Source organism: Myotis brandtii, unplaced genomic scaffold, assembly GCF_000412655.1.
Source record: "Myotis brandtii unplaced genomic scaffold, ASM41265v1 scaffold612, whole genome shotgun sequence".
In the NCBI taxonomy this organism is placed as follows: Eukaryota; Metazoa; Chordata; class Mammalia; order Chiroptera; family Vespertilionidae; genus Myotis; species Myotis brandtii.
In genome coordinates, this window is record NW_005370328.1 from 1,649,040 (window position 1) to 1,672,192 (window position 23,153).

The 23,153-nt window shown below is 40.9% G+C and overlaps 1 protein-coding gene across 1 annotated transcript in view; it reads left to right on the top strand.

Moving 5' to 3' along the window:
* Nucleotides 1–23,153, top strand: part of GPATCH2 (G patch domain containing 2) — a 94,112-nt gene that overhangs the window by 47,122 nt on the left and 23,837 nt on the right. Inside the window, exons 6-7 of the mRNA XM_005879890.2 lie at nt 15,212–15,279; nt 18,807–18,846. Coding sequence (XP_005879952.1) covers nt 15,212–15,279; nt 18,807–18,846 — 108 coding nt within the window. The remainder of the gene's footprint in view (nt 1–15,211; nt 15,280–18,806; nt 18,847–23,153) is intronic.

Consider the following 23,153-nt stretch of genomic DNA (forward strand, 5'->3'; position numbering starts at 1 on the left):
GTCCATACCCTGGAGGGAGAGAGAAATGTGTATTAAATTGGAAAAATATCTTGAAGTGTGTATCTGAGTTACCAGCTATCATTTGGTCATTAATTGAGATGAATTAAAACAAACCTAGCACGGTGCCTGGTTCATAATGGGGGCTCAGTAAATGGTGCTGTAGTGGGACTCAGAGCTGGGGGGCCTCAGCCAAACTTAAGGATTTTGAAAAGAAGGTGTGTAGCCGTAGCCGGTTTGGCTCAGTGGATAGAGCGTCAGCCTGCGGACTGAAAGGTCCCAGGTTCGATTCCGGTCAAGGGCATGTACCTTGGTTGCGGGCACATCCCCAGTGGGGGGTGTGCAGGAGGCAGCTGATCGATGTTTCTCTCTCATCCATGTTTCTAACTCTCTATCCCTCTCCCTTCCTCTCTGTAAAAAATCAATAAAATATATTTTTTAAAAAAGGAAAAAAGGTGTGTAGATACTATTAGACAGAGCTTGTGCAGAGGGAGAAAAGGAACAGGCCATTGTGTACCTGCTTAGGACAAATGATCAGGAGAGGGTTCTAAGACGAGTAAAGGAAGGGGCAGCCTGAAGCCATGTCTGCTGCCCACCTGCACCCGGCAGCCAGCGCAGGGCTGGCCTGGCCGCAGGGCTCTGCGTGAGAAAAAAAGTGTGTAGATACTATTAGACAGAGCTTGTGCAGAGGGAGAAAAGGAACAGGCCATTGTGTACCTGCTTAGGACAAATGATCAGGAGAGGGTTCTAAGACGAGTAAAGGAAGGGGCAGCCTGAAGCCATGTCTGCTGCCCACCTGCACCCGGCAGCCAGCGCAGGGCTGGCCTGGCCGCAGGGCTCTGCGTGCTTCCTGTGCACCTGTCTGTTTCCTTCCGCTGTTCTGTCCCTCCCCTCCTCCCTCTCTCCTTCCCTCCTCTCCCCTTTCCCTAAATTGCAATTTAAAGCGCTCTGGAACCCTTCTATGAATGGACCCTAATCAATTGTGCTTTCCCTATCAGTCATGCAGTTGAAGTATACTAGTTCTTTTTTAAAGTTTAAACTCCAGAAACTTTTTAATGAAAAAAAAACCCAAAACCCTCCAAAGGAATGTAATTTTAATTTCGATATTGAACAATTTTAGTTTGTATGTGATATGCTAATATTTATCCTAAAGTATTGTTATGTCCAAGGTATTAACCAAACTAGGTGATTATAATAAAAGTAGTGACTATTTAAAAAAACGCAGTTGGCATAGATGTGTCTGCATTTAGTGTTTATATAAATACGTTTCTAGATAAATTGTAGAAACAATCCCAGAAATCAAGCCTTTCTGGTTATCTATTGCCATTGTTTCCTATGCATTGAAGCCCTCGCCATGGCCATTACTATAAAACGTTCCCTAAGTACATAAAGGCTCTGATCGTTAAGATTTTTATTGCCAGCCACACATACAGAGCTGCAAATTGCCTTGTTTCAGATTTATTATGTATTACTCCAGAAATTCTATAAAGATCAAAAGAACTGATTACAATGTTGACCTTTGCATTAACTCATCTGAATTTAAATTCAAGTGTTTGATTTGGGAAAATAAGTCCATTTATCATAGGTCTGCTACTGAGGGGATTGTGCCGCCCTGATTGGGAGTGCTGAGACCAAATTTATTTATTGAGCGTGGGCCTGAAAATTGTTTGTAGGACAAGAGGAACAAAAGTCTGACCTGCCATTGTAGGGCGCCCAGGGACCAATGGGGACATTGCCCTTTTCAGATTTCAGGTAGTCAGTCTGTTTCAATCTCGTTAATCTCCGGGTAGTAAATTGAACAAATATATACTCTTTTTCAAAAATATAAACCCTTCTTTGACTTAAAATTAACGGTCCTCCTTTTATTGAGAAAATAACCATTTTCAACCTAAACTTGACATTTTGGAGGGATATTGCAATGCTTCTCATTCTGAAATTAAATTAGTCTTTATATTAGGAATTTGGTGAATTTGAACTTACACTTGTCAATGTGTGGTTTTTTCTGGATTACTAAGGAAAAACAGTTTGTAGTAACATCTTCTTCTGTAGAATTACAGGTTTAATTAACGTCCACTTATTTAATGCTACCATTTTCACCACACAAAAATTAAATGTAAGCGCTTGCACTATACCCACATCCACCCCCCAAACTGCATATCTCGTCCACCCTGGTAAACCTTCTCATCTGCCTGCAGGTGGGCAGAGAGTTCTAAAAGTGACTTGATAAAGCAGGGTCCCTGGCAGTCAGCACAAGGCCTCAGCACGGATGTATCCCTAAACGGCCATGCCTTTTTAACTTAGGGTCCAACACTGTGAAGAAGCCACGAAGCCATGAAGAGATGATGGGCATACCTTGGCCCGCAGTCACCTGAAGAGCCTGTTGGTGAGAAAGCACACATCCTGGACTAGGATTTATGCTCCCCTTAACATGTAAGGTTCAGTGCTTCTCCTTATTGTGATTAACCCTCCAACTCAAGTCCCGGTCTGAGGGAGAGGCCAGGGAATCACCCATTTGCTGGGTTTCAACGGACAGATTGAACAATTACCTATAGACCCTTGAACTTGGCAACGGGTTTGTCCGGAGACATTCATTGCTACAAATGGGAAAATGTAACATGTAACAAATGTAACAAATTATTTACCCCGTGAAATCCGGTAAAATAAAACTAAAAAAATTAAGTAACCCTTCAGTCCATTAGTGAGTGATTCTATGAACACAAGACTAGAGTATTTCTCAAGCTATAAAGTGAATCCTGCCTCCAAAATAAACTCCAGACCACATAGCAACATTATTTTACTAACCCAGATGATGACTATAGGATGAAATTCCTATGTTATGGTCAATTGAAATTCTTGGAATAATCCAAATTATTGAGTAGGAAAGTTATATTTCCCAAATTAATGTAAATATCTCCTTTTTCTCTAATTTGGTGTAAATGTGCATTGAAGTTCTAAATGATTTGGTTATTCTTTGATGAATTTGATTCTCCCGTACCTGTACCACCGTCCTTAGTATGTAAGTTTGAAGTGGTTTCATTTATTGCAATGATGATTCTTTCATTTCTTATATTTTAATATTTTGAGTAGCATCAAGATATTACAGTGCCCAGCCGATGTGGCTCCATGGTTGAGTATCGACCTATGAACCAGGAGGACACGGTTCGATTCCTGGTTGGAGCACATGCCCCATTTGCAGACTCAGTCTACAGTGTGGGGTGTGCAGGAGGCAGCTGATCAATGATTCTCTCTCATCATTGATGTTTCTGTCTATCTCTCCTTCTCATTTCCTCTCTGAAATTAATTGGAAAAAAATGTATTTTTTAAAAAAAAAGATATTATAGTAGCGAGAAGGTGGGGTGGGTGGCAGTGGATGGAGTTTTGTATAGAGAGTACCTGTGTTCACTCGATAGCCACTGCTTTTGAGGAAACTATGTTCTTTGAGACAAACATGTACATGTAACTATCATAGGACAGTCTGTTACGTGATAGAAGAGAAATACAGGAATTCAAAGTGGAGAGAGAAATTACCTCTGTTGTGTGTGGCCATAGAAGCCTTCAAGGTTTTTCATTGTTATTTTGTGTAAAATCAAAGAAAGCAAGTGTGTGTGTGTACATGGGAAGAGGTGCGTTCATTCTCTATATGACTTCAATACCAGGCATTCGCATGGTCTGCTAACTCAAGTTTCTTTTAGCCTCTCAGAATTGGCAAATCAGCTGTAAAACATTCAATTTAGAGACCATTATTACAGATAAGATACTTAACTCTATTTTATTTAAACTCATGACCTTTACACTAATTGAAAAGCATCAGGAAAGCAGCAGCCTGTGTAGTCACTAATAATGTCTTTGTGGAAATTACTGACTTCGGTTTTGTGATGTAGGCTGGCTACCATGTAGTTTCAACTTAATCTGTAAAGTAACTCTTCTTTATAATTCAGGGTGTTGCGAATATTAAATATGCATCTGCATTTCTGATATGCGCGTGAGAAGCAACTGCTCTGATTTTTATCAGCCCTAACCAAGACTGTTTTGAGGAATTCACTGGAAGGGTAATAATGGCCCCAGGAATCAACTTCTCCGACTGCTCCATTCCTCGGTTTGCACACCCTCCCAGTTTCCAGATTCCACCAACCCTACAAAAGCCCTTATTCCTGCTACATCTACTGTAATAGTCATGTCATTACTGAGATTGTCATGTCATTACTGAGATTATATCTTGCATTAAACTTTAAGACAATACATACACAACATGATAGTTGACACTGATCTATGTCCCTTACAGGTTATCTCATTTAATTCTCATAGCACCTATAAAATAGGTCTTATTTTTACCCCCATTTTATAGACGAGGCAGTTGAGTTTGCCATAGGACTAACTGAAAAGTGGACGAATCGTGGTTTGGACTCAGGCGAGCTGGCCCCAATACCCACACCTTTAACCATTACGCTCTTCTGTGCCTAAGAATAACATTATATGGGAGAAAAGGAGAAAATTGAGGAACGTCCTGAGTTCCAGTTTATGTTGTTAGACCTGGTGGATGGTCTCCCCTCTGTGATCACTGGACAGCAGAAATTGCTGCTGGGACTCCTTGTTGATTTGTTTTCTAACCTTAGCAAGACAATGATGTCTTTGTCACAATCGATCTTACAACGTGCAGATTGAAAAATGTGATAGACATTATGCGGAACTTTGCTGTAAAACAGTGGGAAAGCTTAAACTAGTAAAGTCTGGAATGCTTTATTTTTTGCTCGTGGATCAAATGGAAAGGTGTTCATCTTCTGTTTGTGAGTGTCTTCAAAGGGCTGTTGCCATTTCGTAAATGTAGTGAGGCACAAGACAACGTGGCTTCTTTATTTGCTATATTTTATTATCTCATAAGTTTCCACAATTGGAAAGGCAGGAAAAATAAATATGCAGTTCAGAAAGGTATATGCACAGCTGATAATGCTCTGATAAAGTGTCAAATAATGAATACAGAGAGAAAGTTGTTTTAGCTACTGAAATGTTGATCATGTAATTCCGAGTAATTTAAGCAATTTATCACTAAGTGCTTAGTTTTCCTAGTCTGCTTACTTTCTTCAAGTTTTTAATGTACATTGTAGAATTTTTGCCCAAGAGCTATGTTAATAAGTTTATGGTATCAGTTGTGATTACTGAATATCATAATTATCTTCACTGCCATGTAACCCCCTGACCTCTTTGACTACAAAAAAAAAAAAAAAAAAAATTCACATGCACCAAGCTTTTCCTTGTGTTGAAATTCTCATTAGGAATGTGAACTGTTGAGTATCTTTTTTTGTTTGTTTTTAAGTCCCATCCTTAATAGAACAGACTCTGAATAAGCTGAGCTCCAACAAGAAAACATTTTCTAGATTCTGTTCTATATATATGTGACTTTTTTTTTTTTAACTTCTGCAGAATTGTGAAAAATTGGAGGGGAGGCTTCAAAACACTCATTAGAGTTTTTCTTTATTATCTGAAATTCCTTTAAGTAGTTGAACGTTGCAACTTCTGCAGAATTGTAAAAAATTGGAGGGGAGGCTTCAAAACATTCATTAGAGTTTATTATCTGAAATTCCTTTAAGTAGTTGAACGTTGCCTTTAAAAAAAGGTTTCGAGTGTCCAGGGAGCTGAGAGGGTTTTTATAAACAAGTTCCCGGCAGTGGCTGCGTCCCGTGCGATACGTTTCAGGCCAGTAACCAGGGCCCCTGCGGGTCAGGGTGGCAGTCCCAGTGGTGTCCCGCGTGCTGGGGGTTATCTGGGATGTCAGCCAGCTCACCCCGGGAACAGTGGTGAGCAGGCGAGATAATGGGACGGAATTCTGAAATGAGGGTTGAAATAGACTGGAAATGGTCACAGGTGAGAACAATAATTTTTAAAAATAAATGTAGTCACCTTTTGACATCATTAGGCATATTTGGTAATAACTTTTAATGGGGTATATTTTTTAAGTGGCTAGATTGGGTAGCGTACAAAGTGAATCGTATGTAATTTTATGTTGGAATAGATAAATAAGAAATTACAAATTCTATCACACACACGAGATTTTTATTCATAGAGAGCTACTGAGCAAAAAATGGGAAAAAATTTTTTTCTCTTCTCTATTATGATTACTGAATAAACATTACCTAACACTACTAAGGTTTCAACTTCTTAAGGTTTGGATATAAAATTACTTCCACCCAAACACAGGTGCAGTAATGTAGAAATCTTTAAAAATGCTTTGCTACACTATATATCCAGGATAGTATCTTCATAAACAATTATTCATTCATGCCTTTTTTAAAGTCACGCGTGCTTTAAAAGATTTTTTTAAAAATATATTTTTATTGATTTTTTACAGAGAGGAAGGGAGAGGGACAGAGAGTTAGAAACATCAATGAGAGAGAAACATCGATCAGCTGCCTCCTGCACACCTCCTACTGGGGATGTGCCCGTAACCAAGGTATATGCCCTTGACGAATCGAACCTGGGACCCTTCAGTCCGCAGGCCTACGTTCTACCGCACTAAACCAGTTTGGGCTAAAAGATTTTTTTTAATTCAGTCTTTCTTTGTACTTCTCTGCAAAGTCAGTTTGCCATACCCAACTATACACTTAATTTTGAGAAAAAGTGTGTGTGTGTGTGTGTGTGTGTGTGTGTGTGTGTGTGTGTGATGAGCCTCCAGAAAGTGTTTATTTTTAAATGTAATTGTGAATTTCTTGATATGAATTAAGATAATTCAACTATCATGGCATATAAATTAGAATTTTGGAAGCGGTGTGGATTTTGAGTGTAATGATGTAGGTCGAAGTGGGATGAATGTAAAGTATTTCAGACCATCGTTTGCACAGCGTGTTTATTCCTTTGCATGGTCTGTGTCCACAGTGGGCTTTATATACGTACGTGGACATTCCTTATTTTCCTGAAGCCCACAGCCCTGCGAGCATCATCCATGAGTGAGTTAGGAAGCCGTGGTCAGCCAGCAGAGGCCACTCACAGCTCGCTGCTGACACTGGGAAAGTGAAACTCCTACTTCAGTCACTATGGGCCCTCACTCTTAGCCGGTTCATTTTTACTCTCTTACTCCAGAAGAAATTATGGCATGGGGGCAGTATGACAAAACGGTGTTGCCGTATTTGATTCTGAATTATGTAGATTATTCTTTCCTATGAATGCATTTAGATCATTATTAGTGTATACTGGAAATGAGAATGTATGCACTTATTAGAGGTATTGTTATCCTAAGAGGCCAATAATTCTAAATTCTTCATTATTAATGCTGACTTATTTTACCTGGGGAAACAACTGTTTGAAGATTTAAAATAATCACATTGTTTACTCTTAGATGACAAACACGATTGCTAATGTTGTTATGTTGCATGTATGTGTCTGCATATTTCTAAACCGTCACCAGTTTAGTCCCCTTTGCATTTGGACGATTCTTTGAGAGAAAGATGTGAGCTACTGTCACGTGAGAATGTCTTTTGCATATTTCTAAACTGTCACCAGTTTAGTCCCTTTTGCATTTGGACGACTGAGAGAAAGATGTGAGCTACTGTCACGTGAGAATGTCCTAAGGCCACTCCGATCCCCCGTCTGTCTTCACTGGCTGCTTCCCGGAGGCCGGCAGCTGCAAGGTTAGCATCTTCCCGTGGCCACGCAGGACTCCTGCTGCGAAGGCTAATCCCCAGGCGACAGGAGAGAGCCCTGTGCTCGCTGGGCTCCATTCCCTCTGATTTCTTTCTTTTTGGTTCTTTAGGAAACCCTTCTGGTGTAAGGTGTAATCTCACATTGGCACTGATGCTGCTTCTGAAGGAAAACATGGCCCTTGTTCTCGAACGTTCAAGTTCCTGCGCGTACTCGCATTAGGAACATGTTGACTCCTCTCTGGCTCAGTTTTTCCGTGTTTCTTTGCTTCGGCCTCAATGACGAGTAGCGGAGCCATCGGTCATTCTCGTCAGTATGTCCCTAACACGGGCTGACAGCCCTGTTTGAGCCACCAGCTCGCTATGCTTACCACCGCCCAGGGCCACCCTAGGGTCCCAGGGAAGGAGCACAGTGTTCTAGGCTGGAGATCTCCCCGGAGCATAAAGTCACCCCCCCACACCATCCGCAGGGGACATGTTCTAAGACCCTCGGTGGGTGCCTGAACCCGCAGATAGTACCAAACCCAATACATACTGTACATCCCTACCTATGATAAAGTTTAAATTATAAATTATGCACAGGGTGAGATTGACAACAACCACTAATAGTAAAATTGAGCAATTATAATACACTGTGATAAAAGTTATGTGAATGTGGCCTCTTTTTCAATACCTTACTGTCCTGTACTCACCCTTCCTATTGTGATGATGTGAGATGATACATAAGGGCGTGTGATGAGCATAGGGCGGGGAGTGATGTGGGCGTGGTGACGTAGGCGTGGGGATGTAGCTTAGGCTGCTGTAAGAGGGACTGAACACAAGCACTTAGACCCCCTGACAGCCCATCCAAAGGGCAAAGGGATGGTGACTCACGTCCACCCTGGACGGGTCAGCCCCAGATTTCCTCCCGCTGCTCAGATCGGGGCGCGATTTAAAACTTATGAATTGCTTATTTCTGGAATTTTCCTGTAATTATTTTTGATCCAGGAGAATGAAACTATGATAAAGGAGATTCAGCCTGCATCTCCTGTGGCCGGTCCCCAAACACAGAACACACGTGTTCAGTGTAATTGTCTCTGGAGAGTAGTGGGCTATGAGCAGGACAACTGAGGTTCAAGTCCAGCTCTGTGCAGTGCTGTGATCCGGGCACGTGCCCGCACTCCAGGGAGCGTCAGTTTCTGCATCCAGTATTTGAGAGTCATTGTCTGTGCACTGTAGCCACCTTGCCTGTGAACACTCCTTATAGGTAGGCTAGAGCTATAAAGAATAGCAGTGTCGTTATCATTAATGACAATAATATTTCTACTAACTACATGCATTCTTGATGGCCATAGTGGTCATTATCACACTTTTTGTTGTTGGTTCATTTATGCTTACATCCCTCCACGGAGTGATTAAAGACTGCTTAATAAACATATAACTGCACAATTTGGAGCCCTTAACCTTGACTCAGGTTAAAAATCATCAGATTCTCCTCCTGTGTTATATCCACTTCAGCATAATTTAGATAACACGAAGGCCATGAATATAAGATGCCGCATAGATCCTAGGAAGAGGTTTTTTCCCCTCAAAGTCTTACCAGTGTGAGCTCCGCTGATAAGAGCAAGATTGCTGGTCAATATTGGTATATTAAAAAAAAATAGGAATGATGATGGAAACTTTGTATACTTTTCTGTAATGTTATTCGATTTTAGAAAATTCCAAACACTGAGGCATTTTCTTAGTTGGAAAACCAACTTACAGGGTATAAATTTAGTCATTTAGTGGGACCATTTTTGGAATCTCAGGAAATTCACTTGTCCTTAGAAATGATCGTCTTCCTGAATATTCCTTCTAGGAGGATGCTGTCTGACTCCAAAACTCCTGGTAAGTGAGGATTTACGGTGACCCTTCCCTAGTGTCCTGCATCTCACACGCACACCATCACACTGCAGGCACCTAGGACAGTCTCTTGAAGCTGGTGAGGGGGATTGTCCCTGGTGCACTGTGTAAACCCACATTTTACTTTAATAGAGATCTAGACAAAAGAAGTTAAAGTACGAATTTCTACGTGAATTCTTTACTGATATTTTATTCTTAAAAAAATACCTTGGAATTAGAGGGGTTCCTTAACATAAAACTTTATCATGAAATCAAAAAGTTTAAGCCTGGCTGGTGTGGATCAGTGGGTGAGCATGAACCTATGAACCAGGAGGTCACCATTCGATTCCCTGTCAGGGCACATGCCCGGGTTTTAGGCTCGACCCCCATTAGGGGGCGTGTAGGAGGCAGCCGATCAATGATTCCCCCTCATCATGGATGTTTCTTTCTTTTTTAAAAAAATATATTTTATTGATTTTTTACAGAGAGGAAGGGAGAGGGATAGAGAGTTAGAAACATTGATGAGAGAGAAACATCGATCAGCTGCCTCCTGCACACCCCCTACTGGGGATGTGCCTGCAACCAAGGTACATGCCCTTGACCAGAATCAAACCTGGGACCCTTCAGTTCGCAGGCCGACGCTCTATCCACTGAGCCAAACCGGTTAGGGCCATCATGGATGTTTCTATCTCTCTCTCCCTCTCCCTTCTTCTCTCTGAAATCAAGAAAAAACATATTTTTAAAAAGAAAGATTAGTTCAATGTAACAGTGTAACTAAGATGACCCCTATTACCATATACTACTTGTTATATAGTAAATTAGAACATAATTTTACTCACACAGTAGGTAACTAGTAAGCACCTGCTGAATTGTACCAAGTGGAGCCGTTCTGGCTTTGGAACAAGGAGAGTTACTGCCTAAGGAGCTAGAGTAGAGAGAAGGATTGCTTTGGAAAGCAGGGATCGGACTAGGGAGTGCTTTGCGTGTGTTTCTCACTAGTTTTAATTTGACTCCCAGGGTTGAGCCTGGAAGGCTCTGGAATGGGAACCCTGTCACGTGGACAGCAGAGTCGGGTTTGGCGAGCTGGTTCCGATGGACTGAGCTGGGAGAGTGCATGCGCCTCCCTGCTCGGAGGGGGTTCTGTCTCCTTGTTCCCCTACATCAGATACCTGCTTCGTTTCCCTGTAATCTCATAAGTGGGACCCCTTTATGCTCCCTGAGTCGTTGGGTTTTTTGCATTTGCCTTAACAGTAATTCTACAGGAATTTTTATGTTTTTGTATGTTGCTTTAAAGGGAATTCTACTGTTATTTTCTTGAACATCCCCATAGAGATTGTGCCTGTTGTGAATTGTGACCATTCTGCAATATTATATGTGAGAATAGATGACATGGGAAATATTTTATTCATTCTCCCAGCTACCACATAACAGAACCTTTTCACCAACTTATAAAACTCAGGGGCCCTCATTTGAAATACTTTAGCGAAATCTTTCTACTTGTGTTTGAGGTTAAAAAGGTAACTATTTCACGCATTCATTTTAGCGGTTATTAGTTAACATCATTTACTGCAAAATATTTATCCAATTACCTTCTCAGGCTTTAATGGCGATCTGTGTGCAGGCAGCCGAGCAACTCCCAGTTTTTCCGCCTCTGCTCTCCTCCCCTTGCTCCCAGCCCCAGGGTTGAAAGTCCTATTTTTAAGCCTGTTTCCTTTGAGTTGTTTTCCTTCATATCTGTCACTTGCGTTTGACTGACACGTTTGTCGAAGGCACCAGGGGGCCTTCATCGCGGAGCCCGCTAAACTTTAAAGGCTGGTTTCTCTCTTCAAAGGAATGGAGTCAAATGAATGATGGTCCCCCCAGGAGCCGGGGACTGTGGGGCTTGGCAACCTGGCAGGGCTCGGGCCTGTCTCCCTCCGGCCTGGAGGCCCAGGCCTCTCAAAACTGAAAGCTCCCTGCTGAGTGGCAGCCACTGCCGAGTGTTCATCAGTGTGGACACCGAAGCAGGATGAAATGCAAATGGAAACGAGAACAGAGTTGAAGAGAAGAAAGGAGGATGGCTTCTAGCAAATATATGGAGACACAGCACTTAATTAGTTCACAGAGGGAATCTTAATTGTCGAGAATATGAGTGGAGTATCCCCATATTGAAGAAGAATATGAGTAGAGTATCCCCCATATTAAAGAAGAATATGAGTGGAATATCCCCCATATTAAAGAAGAATATGAGTAGAGAATCACCCATATTGAAGAAGAATATGAGTAGAGTATCCCTCATATTGAAGAAGAATATGAATGCAATATCCCCCATGTTGAAGAAGAATATGAGTAGAGTATCCCCATATTAAAGAATAATATGAGTAGAGCATCGCCCATATTGAAGAAGAATATGAGTAGAGAATCACCCATATTGAAGAAGAATATGAATGGAATATCCTCCATGTTGAAGAATATGAGTAGAGAATCACCCATATTGGAGAATATGAGTGGAGTAGCCCCATATTGAAGATAAATATGAGTGGAGTATTCTCGTATTGAAGAAGAATATGAGTGGAGTATTCTCATATTGAAGAAGAATATGAGTAGAGTATCCCCCATATTGAAGAAGAATATGAGTGGAATATCCCCCATATTGAGGAAGAATATGAGTGGAGTATCCCCATATTGAAGAATATGAGTACAGAATCACCCATATTGAAGAATATGAGTAGAATATCCCCCATATTGAAGAAGAATATGAGCGGAGTACCCCCATATTGAAGAAGCTCTTTACTAATCCCAGAAGTCCGTTGGGGTTCAGTTGCCTGATTTGGGAAGTCAGATATTCGACTATCTAATTGTAGAAGAATGGGATGGGATGCAGTGGATTCAATAATTATAAAGTGAAAGTGAGATAAAGGCAACTGTTCTGTTTATCTTTTGATGAAAATCCTGAAATTGGTGTTAATAATTTAGTGCTAGAAAGAATAAGAAATTGCTTTTAATGTCTCTAATAAAATTGAAAAAAGTTATTATTTATATCATATAGCTAAATTTCCCACATTGGTACTTATGGACTTTATGAATTTTTATGGTACTTGTACACTCGTTATTAAATTTTCATCTATCACTACTACATTCCTACTTTCTAAAGTTGATAACTTGATTGTAAATAACAATAGCAAAAACTTAAGACCCAGATGGTCTTTTAGCATTACAGTTTATTTCACCATCTAAAAAGGCTGGAAGTTGACCTAAACGTTATGTTATCTAGAGACCATCCATCCCTTTCTAGCTTTGAGTTATGTTTGTTTTTCTATTTAATAATTTGTATAATAAACATAGGTAATGAAAAGAAATATACCTACTTTATTTAGCATTGTAGTCACTATTGATGTCGTAATATTTAACAAATGAATCATAAGAATTCAGGGCACACAGTGTGATGTCTAAGATTATCATCAGTAAATATTAGCTAATTATATAAATGATTGTCTCCAGTGTTTTAACAAATAACAAGAATTGGATTGTGGAGAGACTCCTTCTCATGGACAGACTACTTGTTCCCTACCTAATCTTGTGGGATGAAAGCTATGTTTTCTAACAGATAAACTTTACCATGTGAATATTGGTAATGAAATGTTTACATGTGAATATTGTATTGGCTATTTAAACAGAGATGATTTTTATAATTTGTGATTTCTTTCTGAGACATTTCTGGAATGACTGGGAGGCATATTTTGGGGGAAATAAAATAGTGACCATACTTGATTATTTGCTAGAAGTCAACACTTTGATCTGATGTTTAAAATTGCTTCATTGTATTTTTTATAAAGATTATTCTCCTACCCTCAATTGTAAATTTTTAGAAAGAATTCTGTAAGTATGTTTCTTGACATTTTCTAATACTGTGAAATATCCACTAATAAGCCATCACCGTAAGTACATGCTTTCAAGTTTAAAATGTACTGGCACTCCAGCATCGTGCTACTTCCCACAAGCTGAAATCTCTATTAAAGTCATTTGTCAGATTTTCAAAAAGGGCGTCTCGTGACTAAAGTGGCACAAGGTTCCCATTGTAAGAACTCTGTACCCCTGAGGCCGGCCAGTGACATTGACCCTGAGAAGACATCATGCATGGATTTCACTGTTGCTTAATTTCACTTAAAAAAAAAATTGAAACTGTACCTGTTTGCACATCTTTAAAAGTAAAACAAAAATTGGCTTGAAATAATAGGACAGGATATTTGCTTCTATTTTTTTTTTAAAGCACCATGTACTAGGTAGATCAGGCAAAGTCATTTAAATATTCACATTGGCAACTCTAAATCTTTCGTGAGTTACTTGCAGCAATTGGATTGAGCTTATGCTTTATATATAAGTCTGATTTCTGAGAAATACGTACTCTGATTATTTCTGATCAGGCTGAAAGCTTACATTTGTATCGTGAGGGTAAATTAGTTATAGATTCTGTTTTATTGTGTTCAGTTGCATTGTTTACATCAGGCAGTTTATCACATGGGTGCATGTGAAATTTCTCCATTTATTAAATTTCAGATTATGTATTTCAAGCCCGTGCAGGACTCTAAACATTTTTTTCCATACGTATAGCTTCAGGTAAACAAGCAATTTTAGCCCCGAAAATAGCTTCTGCTTCTGTCAACACGCTGTTTATTCTTTCTCTGAGATAAAAAGTTCAGTTTTCTGATATTTGTACCAAGATAAAGTCAGTAAACAAGATTAATACAGTGTGGAAAAGGTTGTCAGCAGCCCTGGCAAAGGAAATAAGTTGCCTGTACATAGAACACACTGTAAACTGAATAAAAGTGTCAGGTCCACCAGGAGATAATGTGATCATGAACCCTTAACAAAGCATGACATGGGCCCGGCCGGCTTTTCTGGCAGCCACAGTGCGGAGAATGGATTACGGCATCCCAGGGATACCCGCTGGAGGAGCGTGAAAACCGCATTTGGAGACGAATGCGGGATGGAGGCCTGGAGAGGAGCCACATGTTGACCGGCGGTGCTCGGACCTCAGGGTTGTTAGTGTCCTTGACCGAGCACGTTTGCAATATTTGCATTTCTTGGGATTGCCGACGGTACGCTGGCGTCCTTGTTACCCAAGTGATCCAAGAAGAAGAACATATTTGAAAATGTTAGTGTGGGTTTTTTCCCCTCTCAGCATGCCTTTTTTTAAGTCTCTACTCTAAATGGCACTTCTGTAGTTACGGGGGTATTGCATTTTTATTACCTCCGAGTATAGCAGGGCCTTTTGATCTAAGTTTCTGTCCTGTTGATTGTCATGGTGGGTTCATTCTTGCATGGTGTTGCTGATGCTCTCTTTGAGAGCCTTCTGTCAGGAGAGTTGTGAATTTATTTTTCCATGGGTGTAGGTTTCCTTATGAAAATGCTTTTGAACCTTTCGTTCTATCAGATTTGTAAAACTTTTTAGAAGTATACAAATAAAATATTGTTCTTTTAGGCGCAGTTACGTTTTGTTGTATGTAAATACACAGATAATTCCTAACTTTGTGGGAAAGCTTTAGAAAGTTTTGTATTTAGGAATGAATGACAAAGACATTGGTCTTGGGAATGCCCTTTGCTCTGTGAGATTTTGTTTAGATGTTGAGACTTACTATCAGATTGTCCACTCTAGAGCCGATGTCCTCGGGTGGACCTGTCTCTATACGTCCCTGTCTTTCTAGAAACGCACCTGTGACTGTTTCCTGTTTGAATTCTCCTTGCAGGGGACCGCTCCGGGCCCAGTCAGTAACAAGAGGATGGTTCACTTCTCCCCGGATTCTCACCACCACGAGTGAGTGCCCGCTGACTGTCCGCTGAGTGTAATCTCCTTGTTGGTGTTCTGCTTCTCTCTTTGTGGAAATTGGTAGCCATTGCTGGTGAAGGCGGTTTAATTTGGTTCTATCTTAAGAAAGAGTCAATATCATAGACCTGTGACAGGGGTGCAACCACCATTTCAATGCGTCCCATGGAGAAATTTAAATAAAGGTTTTTAGTACAGTCCTTCTTTTATTTGTGGTGGAATTGGAAATTCACGTGTTATCTGGAAACATTTAAATTCTGTTACATGAAGTAGCATCAAGCTCTTCTCCTCCATTCTGTCTGGCTTGCTAACATGAGGACTAAGTAACTTTTTCTCCTGACTTCTCCGCGCTCTGCTCCTGTCCAGCATCAGCTGTGAGGGACCGTAATGTATTTCCATTTAGCAACAAAAGGAAGAGACTCATTCACTACATAATTCAAAAAACTAAGTAACTGAGCTTTGACTTGGATGAATTATTGGGTAAATTTCTAGGTGCTAATTCTTTTTCTAAATACATCTTTGTTGGAAGAGTTGAAATACATTATATACTTTGGCTCAGTCCCATATGTCTCCTGCGGAGTTGGTTGAACTTGAGAAAGGCCATAAAGTATGGAAAGACATGAATTATTGAATTTTTTCTGGCAGCCAATCATATTAGGACCCATTGGCTTCTATTTTTTAAATCCATTCTTTAATAAATATAAAATTTATAGTTCAGATATAGCTTATTTTATATAGATTAATATAAGAATAATTTATGTGATGTAAAATGTTATTTATATAGGTATAATTTTATATAGCTATTCATTTTAATAGCTTATTTTCTTCATTTTTATGATTCTACTAGAGCAGTGGTTCTCAACCTTCTGGCCCTTTAAATATAGTTCCTCATGTTGTGACCCAACCATAAAATTATTTTCATTGCTACTTCATAACTGTAATGTTGCTACTGTTATGAATCATAATGTAAATATCTGATATGCAGGATGGTCTTAGGCAACCCCTGTGAAATGGTCGTTCGACCACCAAAGGGGTCGCGACCCACAGATTGAGAACCGCTGTACTAGAGGCTTAGTGCATGAAATTCATGCCCTGGGGGTTGGGGGCCCTCAGCCGGATTGCAAGAGGGTATAGGCCAGGCCAAGGGACCCCACCAGTGCATGTTCAGGGCCGAGGAGGAATGCAAGAAGTTGGCCAGCCGGGGAGGGACCACGGGAGGGCTCCAGGGCGTGTCTGACCCATCTCATTCAGCCCCAATCAGCCAGACCCCAGCAGCAAGCTAACCTACCACTTGGAGCGTCTGCCCCCTGGTGGTCAGTGCACGTCATAGTGACTGGCCAACTGGTCGCCTGTCTGCCCCCCTGGTGATCAGTGCACGTCATAGTGACTGGCCAACTGGTCGCCTGTCTGCCCCCCTGGTGATCAGTGCACGTCATAGCGAGTGGTTGAGCAGCCTTAGCATATCATTAGCATATTATGCTTTGATTGGTTGAACAGATGACTGGACAATTAGCATATTAGGCTTTTATTATATAGGATAAGACCTTTCTATTAGCCCTTGAACAGAAGGGGGGAGGGGAAGCAGAGTAAAGCATTTATTATCTCAGAATGACAACCAAAAGACTGGTACATTTTATCCTTAATTTTCAGTTCTGATATAAACCCAAAACTCTAGCCAGTAGATTTAGAGTTTTTTAAACCATAGATGCCTTTGGTAATGACTGTGAAAACTCTGAGGGCAGACAGGTGCTGTACCTCTCTCTCACCTGTTACGCATGGCACAGTGCCAGGCAGACAGGAAGCATTACTGAGTGAATGGAGAGGTGAAAATGTGAATGTAAAACAGGACATTGTGTATTTCATTTTAAGGCACTTCTTTGTAAGGTATGGGATATTTACCTGAGGGACTGTATGTACAATGACACTTACTTTAAATGCACATGGATATATCTACTTATAATCCTATGATGAATTCCTTTATAAAGCAAATACCCTTTATTTTACCTTTTGTGTAAATATGGAGTTTGCTTTAAAGCCAGATTTGCCTGGATCATAGGTTATGTTCACTGGGAATACTGTTACACTTTGAAATGTAGCATCTACTGCTATATAGTGAGAGTGGCTTGAACTTTATGTTGCGATACATCGATAAACTGGATCAGTTCCTCCTCTGATTTACTGGGATTTCCTTGGGTGAGTCGTTTAGCTTGCATATGTCTTAATTTTTAGTTATGGAATAAGGGTAATAACAGTCCTTTCTCATAGCAGCCATTTTCACAAAATCCTTATGTAAAATGCAGAACGGTTATTAAACTAGGTATAAACATTTCAAGATACTGATGACGATGATGCTTTCTTTGGATAGCGCATTTTACTTCTCGAGTCTTTTCATAAGGGCCACTCTCCTCAGTGTGTTTACTGCTTCTCTGAGGCATCACAGCGATATCACATCCCCAATTTATACGTAATGTGATTGTTCTAACGCCAAAAGTCAGTTAAAGAAACAAATGTCTTCAGCATCTTGTAATGTGATTGTTCTAACGCCAAACACTGTCCTCCACCAAAAGTCAGTTAAAGAAACAAATGTCTTCAGCATCTATTTCATATTTGCTAGAATGTTCCACCTTTCGGTGGGGGAGGGGGGGCGACTGATAAATATTACCCACAGGATTTGGTGTCTCTGATGACATTTAGGGATAAAAATTCCCTGAATGAAAGTTCGCCTATTACTCTGCTCACTGTGTACAGTGGGGAAGAAAATTAGTATTGAAACCACTATTCTGTGCCAGATTCTTGGTCCCGTTTAAGCCTCCCTGTACTGTAAGGGAGGCGGGATGAATTTGATTTCCTGAATGTCAAGCTCTGTCCCTGGACATGCCCACACTGGCCCTGTACCACGGGGGACCGAGCTTGGGGACCACGGAAGGTGGTGAGGTTGGGATGAGATAACCCATGTGTGACCTTGAGCCTGGTACCCAGCGCACAGCTAACATTTCCTGGCCGGTGGTGTCATGAGCCTGGAACGAATGGGTTCAGGTACGTTCAGCTGATGCTCCCAAATCCACATCAAGGGCTTTGTGGAGCATGGCCGGGCGATGTCAGATTCTTTTTTATTTTTTAATGTTTTTTAAGACTCCCACCAATCCAGAGGTCATCATTTGTTGTAATGATGCCATAATTAAGTTGTGGTAAATGATAGCATTTGTAGATTTTACAACCAGAATTGATTCATAAAATGAATACAGTCCCAGCAGTTTATGTTAACATAATTAAATGGAAATTTAATTCTAACTGAGTTTGCTTATTAAATTGAAAATTACTGGGTTGTGAGCACTCTTACATTTCTGTCCAAATTGCTGTAAGTCTAGAATTACATGAACTATCCATTAGAATAAAGCCTATTTCAGGCGCCGTGGCTGGCGGCGCATACATTTCCCACAGCCTGCAGCCTGGTGACGGGGGACCACGCGCTTGGGTCAGGTTCATGCTAACTAACCCCTCTCCTCTCTCCTCCGCAGCCACTGGTTCAGCCCTGGGGCCAGGACCGAGCACGGCCAGGTAAGGACCATTCCCATCCAAAGGAAGCTGCTTGGTCTCCTTCAAATACTTAACTGTTTCCCTTCAGGGCGGTAGATGAGCTTTACGAGAAAAAATATAAATCTCAGCTTAAGAGGAATTAATTGTGTCCTCGCTTAATACACAGACCACATGAACGAGCCTCGGTGAGCACTGAGTTCCCCCTCTGCCACCGTCCTCAGTCACACCTGTCTCCTCTGTGAAAAGACTCTGGGGTTCATCTTTGTGTTTTTTGCCAAGTTAAGGCACCAAATAGTCCGTATGTTTAAGTAATTTGAGGTTATTTAAATGAGATCAGCCAGCAAGAGGATATTTTTGTCCTTGCCCTTTAGAAGGTGGCAATAGTTTCCTACACGTTATGTTATATTTGTGGATGTGTGTTTTATTTACTCTCTTATTCGTCCACCTGGCAGTACAGTGATCAGTTGACTTAGCTAGAACTGGCGTTCCCTTTAGTTAACTTTACACATAAAGTTAGTTCTCCGCAGCATGCTAAGGTAGTTTAGGGCTTACAGTTTTTATGTGTTTTATAAAGCATAGATATCTTAGACTTGGCATCGTGGCCAAGCTTTTTTTTTCGTTATTGATGATAAACTTATTATTTAAGTGGGTCAAAAATATGATATGTAAGGAGTACATGGGAATGATAAACCCCAAATCCATAAAGATCGTTTCTCCTGAGGGTTGGTAAGTAGTAGGGCGGTGGGTAGAGAGGCTGGGCTTGGCAATGATAATTGGAAACATTACTGTATCGACCAGGAAACAATAACCACAGTATGATGATAGCTGCTTGGGAAAACCACAGAGGGCGCTGTACACCCTCTAAGGGCCACAGAGAAAACATGTAGCTTCCTGAGTCAGAGCAGAGCTAGAAGTTGCCGAGTTCTCCTTTTTAAGCCTGAGGACACTGAGATGCTGGCTATGAGGAGGCTTGACATTATTTTGCAGACATTTGAGGAGTTACCTGACAAGTGGCTGCCAATATAAACCCCCCAAGCATTCTGAATATCAGGTAGTAAGGAGAGGTTTGCGGTGGAGTAAGAATTCTGCTCTTGGCTTCTTCCTTTCCTGTTAGGGATTTGACTCTTTTAAGAATCTTGTAAAAATATCATGAGTTACCACAGCAACTCCTCGCCCCCTGTCTATAAGAGTAACAACCATGATCCCCAAGGAAGACGTCTTTTCCTGGTTTCATTCACCAACTTTTTATTGTGTTGCTTGCCCAGCCGGTGTGGCTCAGGGGTTGAGAGTTGAGCTATGAACCAGGAGGTCATAGTTCGATTCCCAGTCATGGCACATGCCCAAGTTGCGGGCTCGATCCCCAGCCAATGGATGATTCTTTCTTATCACTGATGTTTCATTTCTATCTCTCTCTCCCTCTTCCTTCCTCTCTGAAATCAATAAAAATATTTTAAAAATAAGTAAATAAAATTGTATCCCTTTTGTGAACCTCACATTGTACTAGGCTCTGTGCTTATGAATTTTAATGTAATTCTTATGTGAGTCCTTTTTCAATATACACCTGCAGGTCACTAATAAGGGGCTTGTGTCTCCGTTTGGCCTAAGTCCAGCAATCTGAAAGTTGGAAGGTAAGAAGCACTTCGCACCATATTCAGAAATTCTGTTCGTAATCAGAGATGACACTGTTGAGTCAGAACCTGAAAAGGGACCTCACTTGTGACACGGATAGGAGTTCAAGGAAACAAGACAATTACCAGTAAGAAGAAGGACACGTTTCTCCAGGCCGAATGCCTGCCTAAGCTTGCTCACTAGAGCAGAGCTCAAGGATTCTTGTCTCTGACCCTGAATTCCTGACCTGACCCACCCGCCCCCTGTGTTCATTCTATGGGGCATGGCATACACCTGCTGGGGCTCTTTCGGATACAAATACATGCTTTTTTAAAATATATTTTATTGATTTTTTACAGAGAGGAAGGGAGAGGGATTGAGAGTTAGAAAAATCGATGAGAGAGAAACATCGATCAGCTGCCTCCTGCACACCCACCACTGGGGATGTGCCCACAACCAAGGTACATGCCCTTGACCAGAATCGAACCCAGGACCCCCCAGTCCTCAGGCTGACGCTCTATCCACTGAGCCAAACCGGCTAGGGCAATATATGCTTTTTTTATATTCTGGCAATACTCTGGGTTAATTTTTTCACCGTTGCCCCTTAAAAGATATAAGTTCCCATCTTAATTTGTTAAATTCATGACCCAAAGATCCAAGTCTATCTTTTTTTTACCTGAGTTTGATTGTAAATTTGCAGTTACACCCAGATTTATAATTTTAGTGATAAAGTGAGAGTTTTGTGATGGATGCCTAGTACAGGTGCATTGTATTAAATAATTCCAATATTGGTCCCTTTTTATAAGTAAAGCACATTGAAGCCAAAGATGTGAGGAAGGAAAGAAATCCCATATGAATCTAATAGAAGGAGCCCTGATGTTGGAGTTCAGAGAGGTGCTATTTCATTTAAGTTCCCCAAGGGGGTCCCTCTGAGCACTAGCCAACCCCGTAGCCAAAACACAATATTTATTTTGGTCACTGTAGTCACATTTTTAAAAAACTAAACTATAGAATTCTCTTCTTCTCTCAGAATATTGTTAGGCATTTTGAGTTCTTTGTTTTAACTGATTTAACACAAACCTCAAGTATAGAGTTCATATATCTGTCTTTTATCTTAAAATTAGGAAAGTTAACTACTACCATTAATTTAAGGTGGAGGGAGAGATTTCATCACGCCACCTCTAGCTATCTGTGTCACAAATGTTGGTTTGTATATACACATATATATGTTTTTTAAAAGACACTAGACTTAGAAATGCCAAAGTAATTAACTTTTTTTTTTTTTAACTTTCAGAAACAATTTAGTTTCCATGGTACGAAGTGTTTCGAAATGGAAACACTTTCAGATTAATGGACTTAAGATAAATGGTTGTTCTTTTCTCTAAGTAGTAAATGATGAGATGCGGCTTCAGCTACATATCAGATACAGGATCTCCCTCCCTACTTCCTTATCTCATTTATTTATTCATTCAACGGATATATATTGACCAATAAAAAGAATCCAGACACGTTGCTGGACCTTGGCTATGCAGGCAGATCAAGTAACAGAAGCAAAGGGCCAAAGGGGAGCAAGAACGCGATCCACTCCCCAAACTAAAATGTTCAGTGTGGCTGGGATATATATTGTAGAAGTAAGGAGGTGAGGTTGGGGGGAGGAGGAAGTGTAGTAAATGACGAGTCTAGGAATGTAATTGAATGGCGAAGGGTCTCGAATGCCTTGTACAAGAATGTGGGGCTTATCTGGAGAGACTGGAATCAGACCTCAGTTTGGAATTCCTGGCTGCAGGGGGAGACTGGATGAGTTGGGGGCAGGGAGGCGCTTGGGAGGCTGTTACCAGGGAGAGGAAACGGTGTCTGGACCAGGTTGGTGGTTGTGGGCTGGAAGAAGTCGATATTTAAGAGAAATTTAATATGTACTTATTTAGTGAAGACAGTCCTGAAAGAAGGAAAGATCTAACTGTATTCTTGGTGACTAATTAAGGTCCATACCTTCTCCAAGACAACCAAATGCTGCTACTAACTGATTCTGAATGATGCCGTGGGACAGTTCAAAGCAATTCTTTCATTAAGTCATTGATACTGGTCAGACAATGCCAACTGACAAGCAGGCTCTTTAATGATCATTGTAATTGTCGAGTTTGAACCATTTTCTCAGCACGTCTAATGGTCATAGAGCCACGGGTCTCACGTGGTTTATTTAACAGAGCAGCCTTCCAGGTAGATATTACTGTTATCTCCGTTTTATAGATGGAGACTGGGACTTAGGGAGGTGAAGTCCTCTGCCTGAGGTCAACACAGCCTGTAAGTGGTAGGCCTGTCACTGCCACTCGGAGACGTGTGACAGGCACAGCAGGCATTGGAAACCCGCTCTGCCCTGTGTTATTCCTCCTAAGATTTCTCTTTTTGTTGCTGTTGGTTTCTAACAGGGTACAGCTTCGCTTTGGCTGTATAATCATTTTCTGAGTGAACCCACAGTAAAGAGGATTGACTTTTTTGCTTCTTTTCAAATAGTTAAAGTGTGAGAGGGTAGTGGACGGTGAGGCATTCTGAGATGGCAATCAAGTATGTATTCCTTCTAGTTATCTATTCTAAAGCCAATAATATCTTTGAAAACACAGTGTGTTCAGTGTATTTCCTTGTTAGGCCAGTAAATACAGAGAAGATGATATGTCATTCATGTTGGCCTAGGTGGCAAAGCCTCAGAAAGGTCCGAGTTGGTG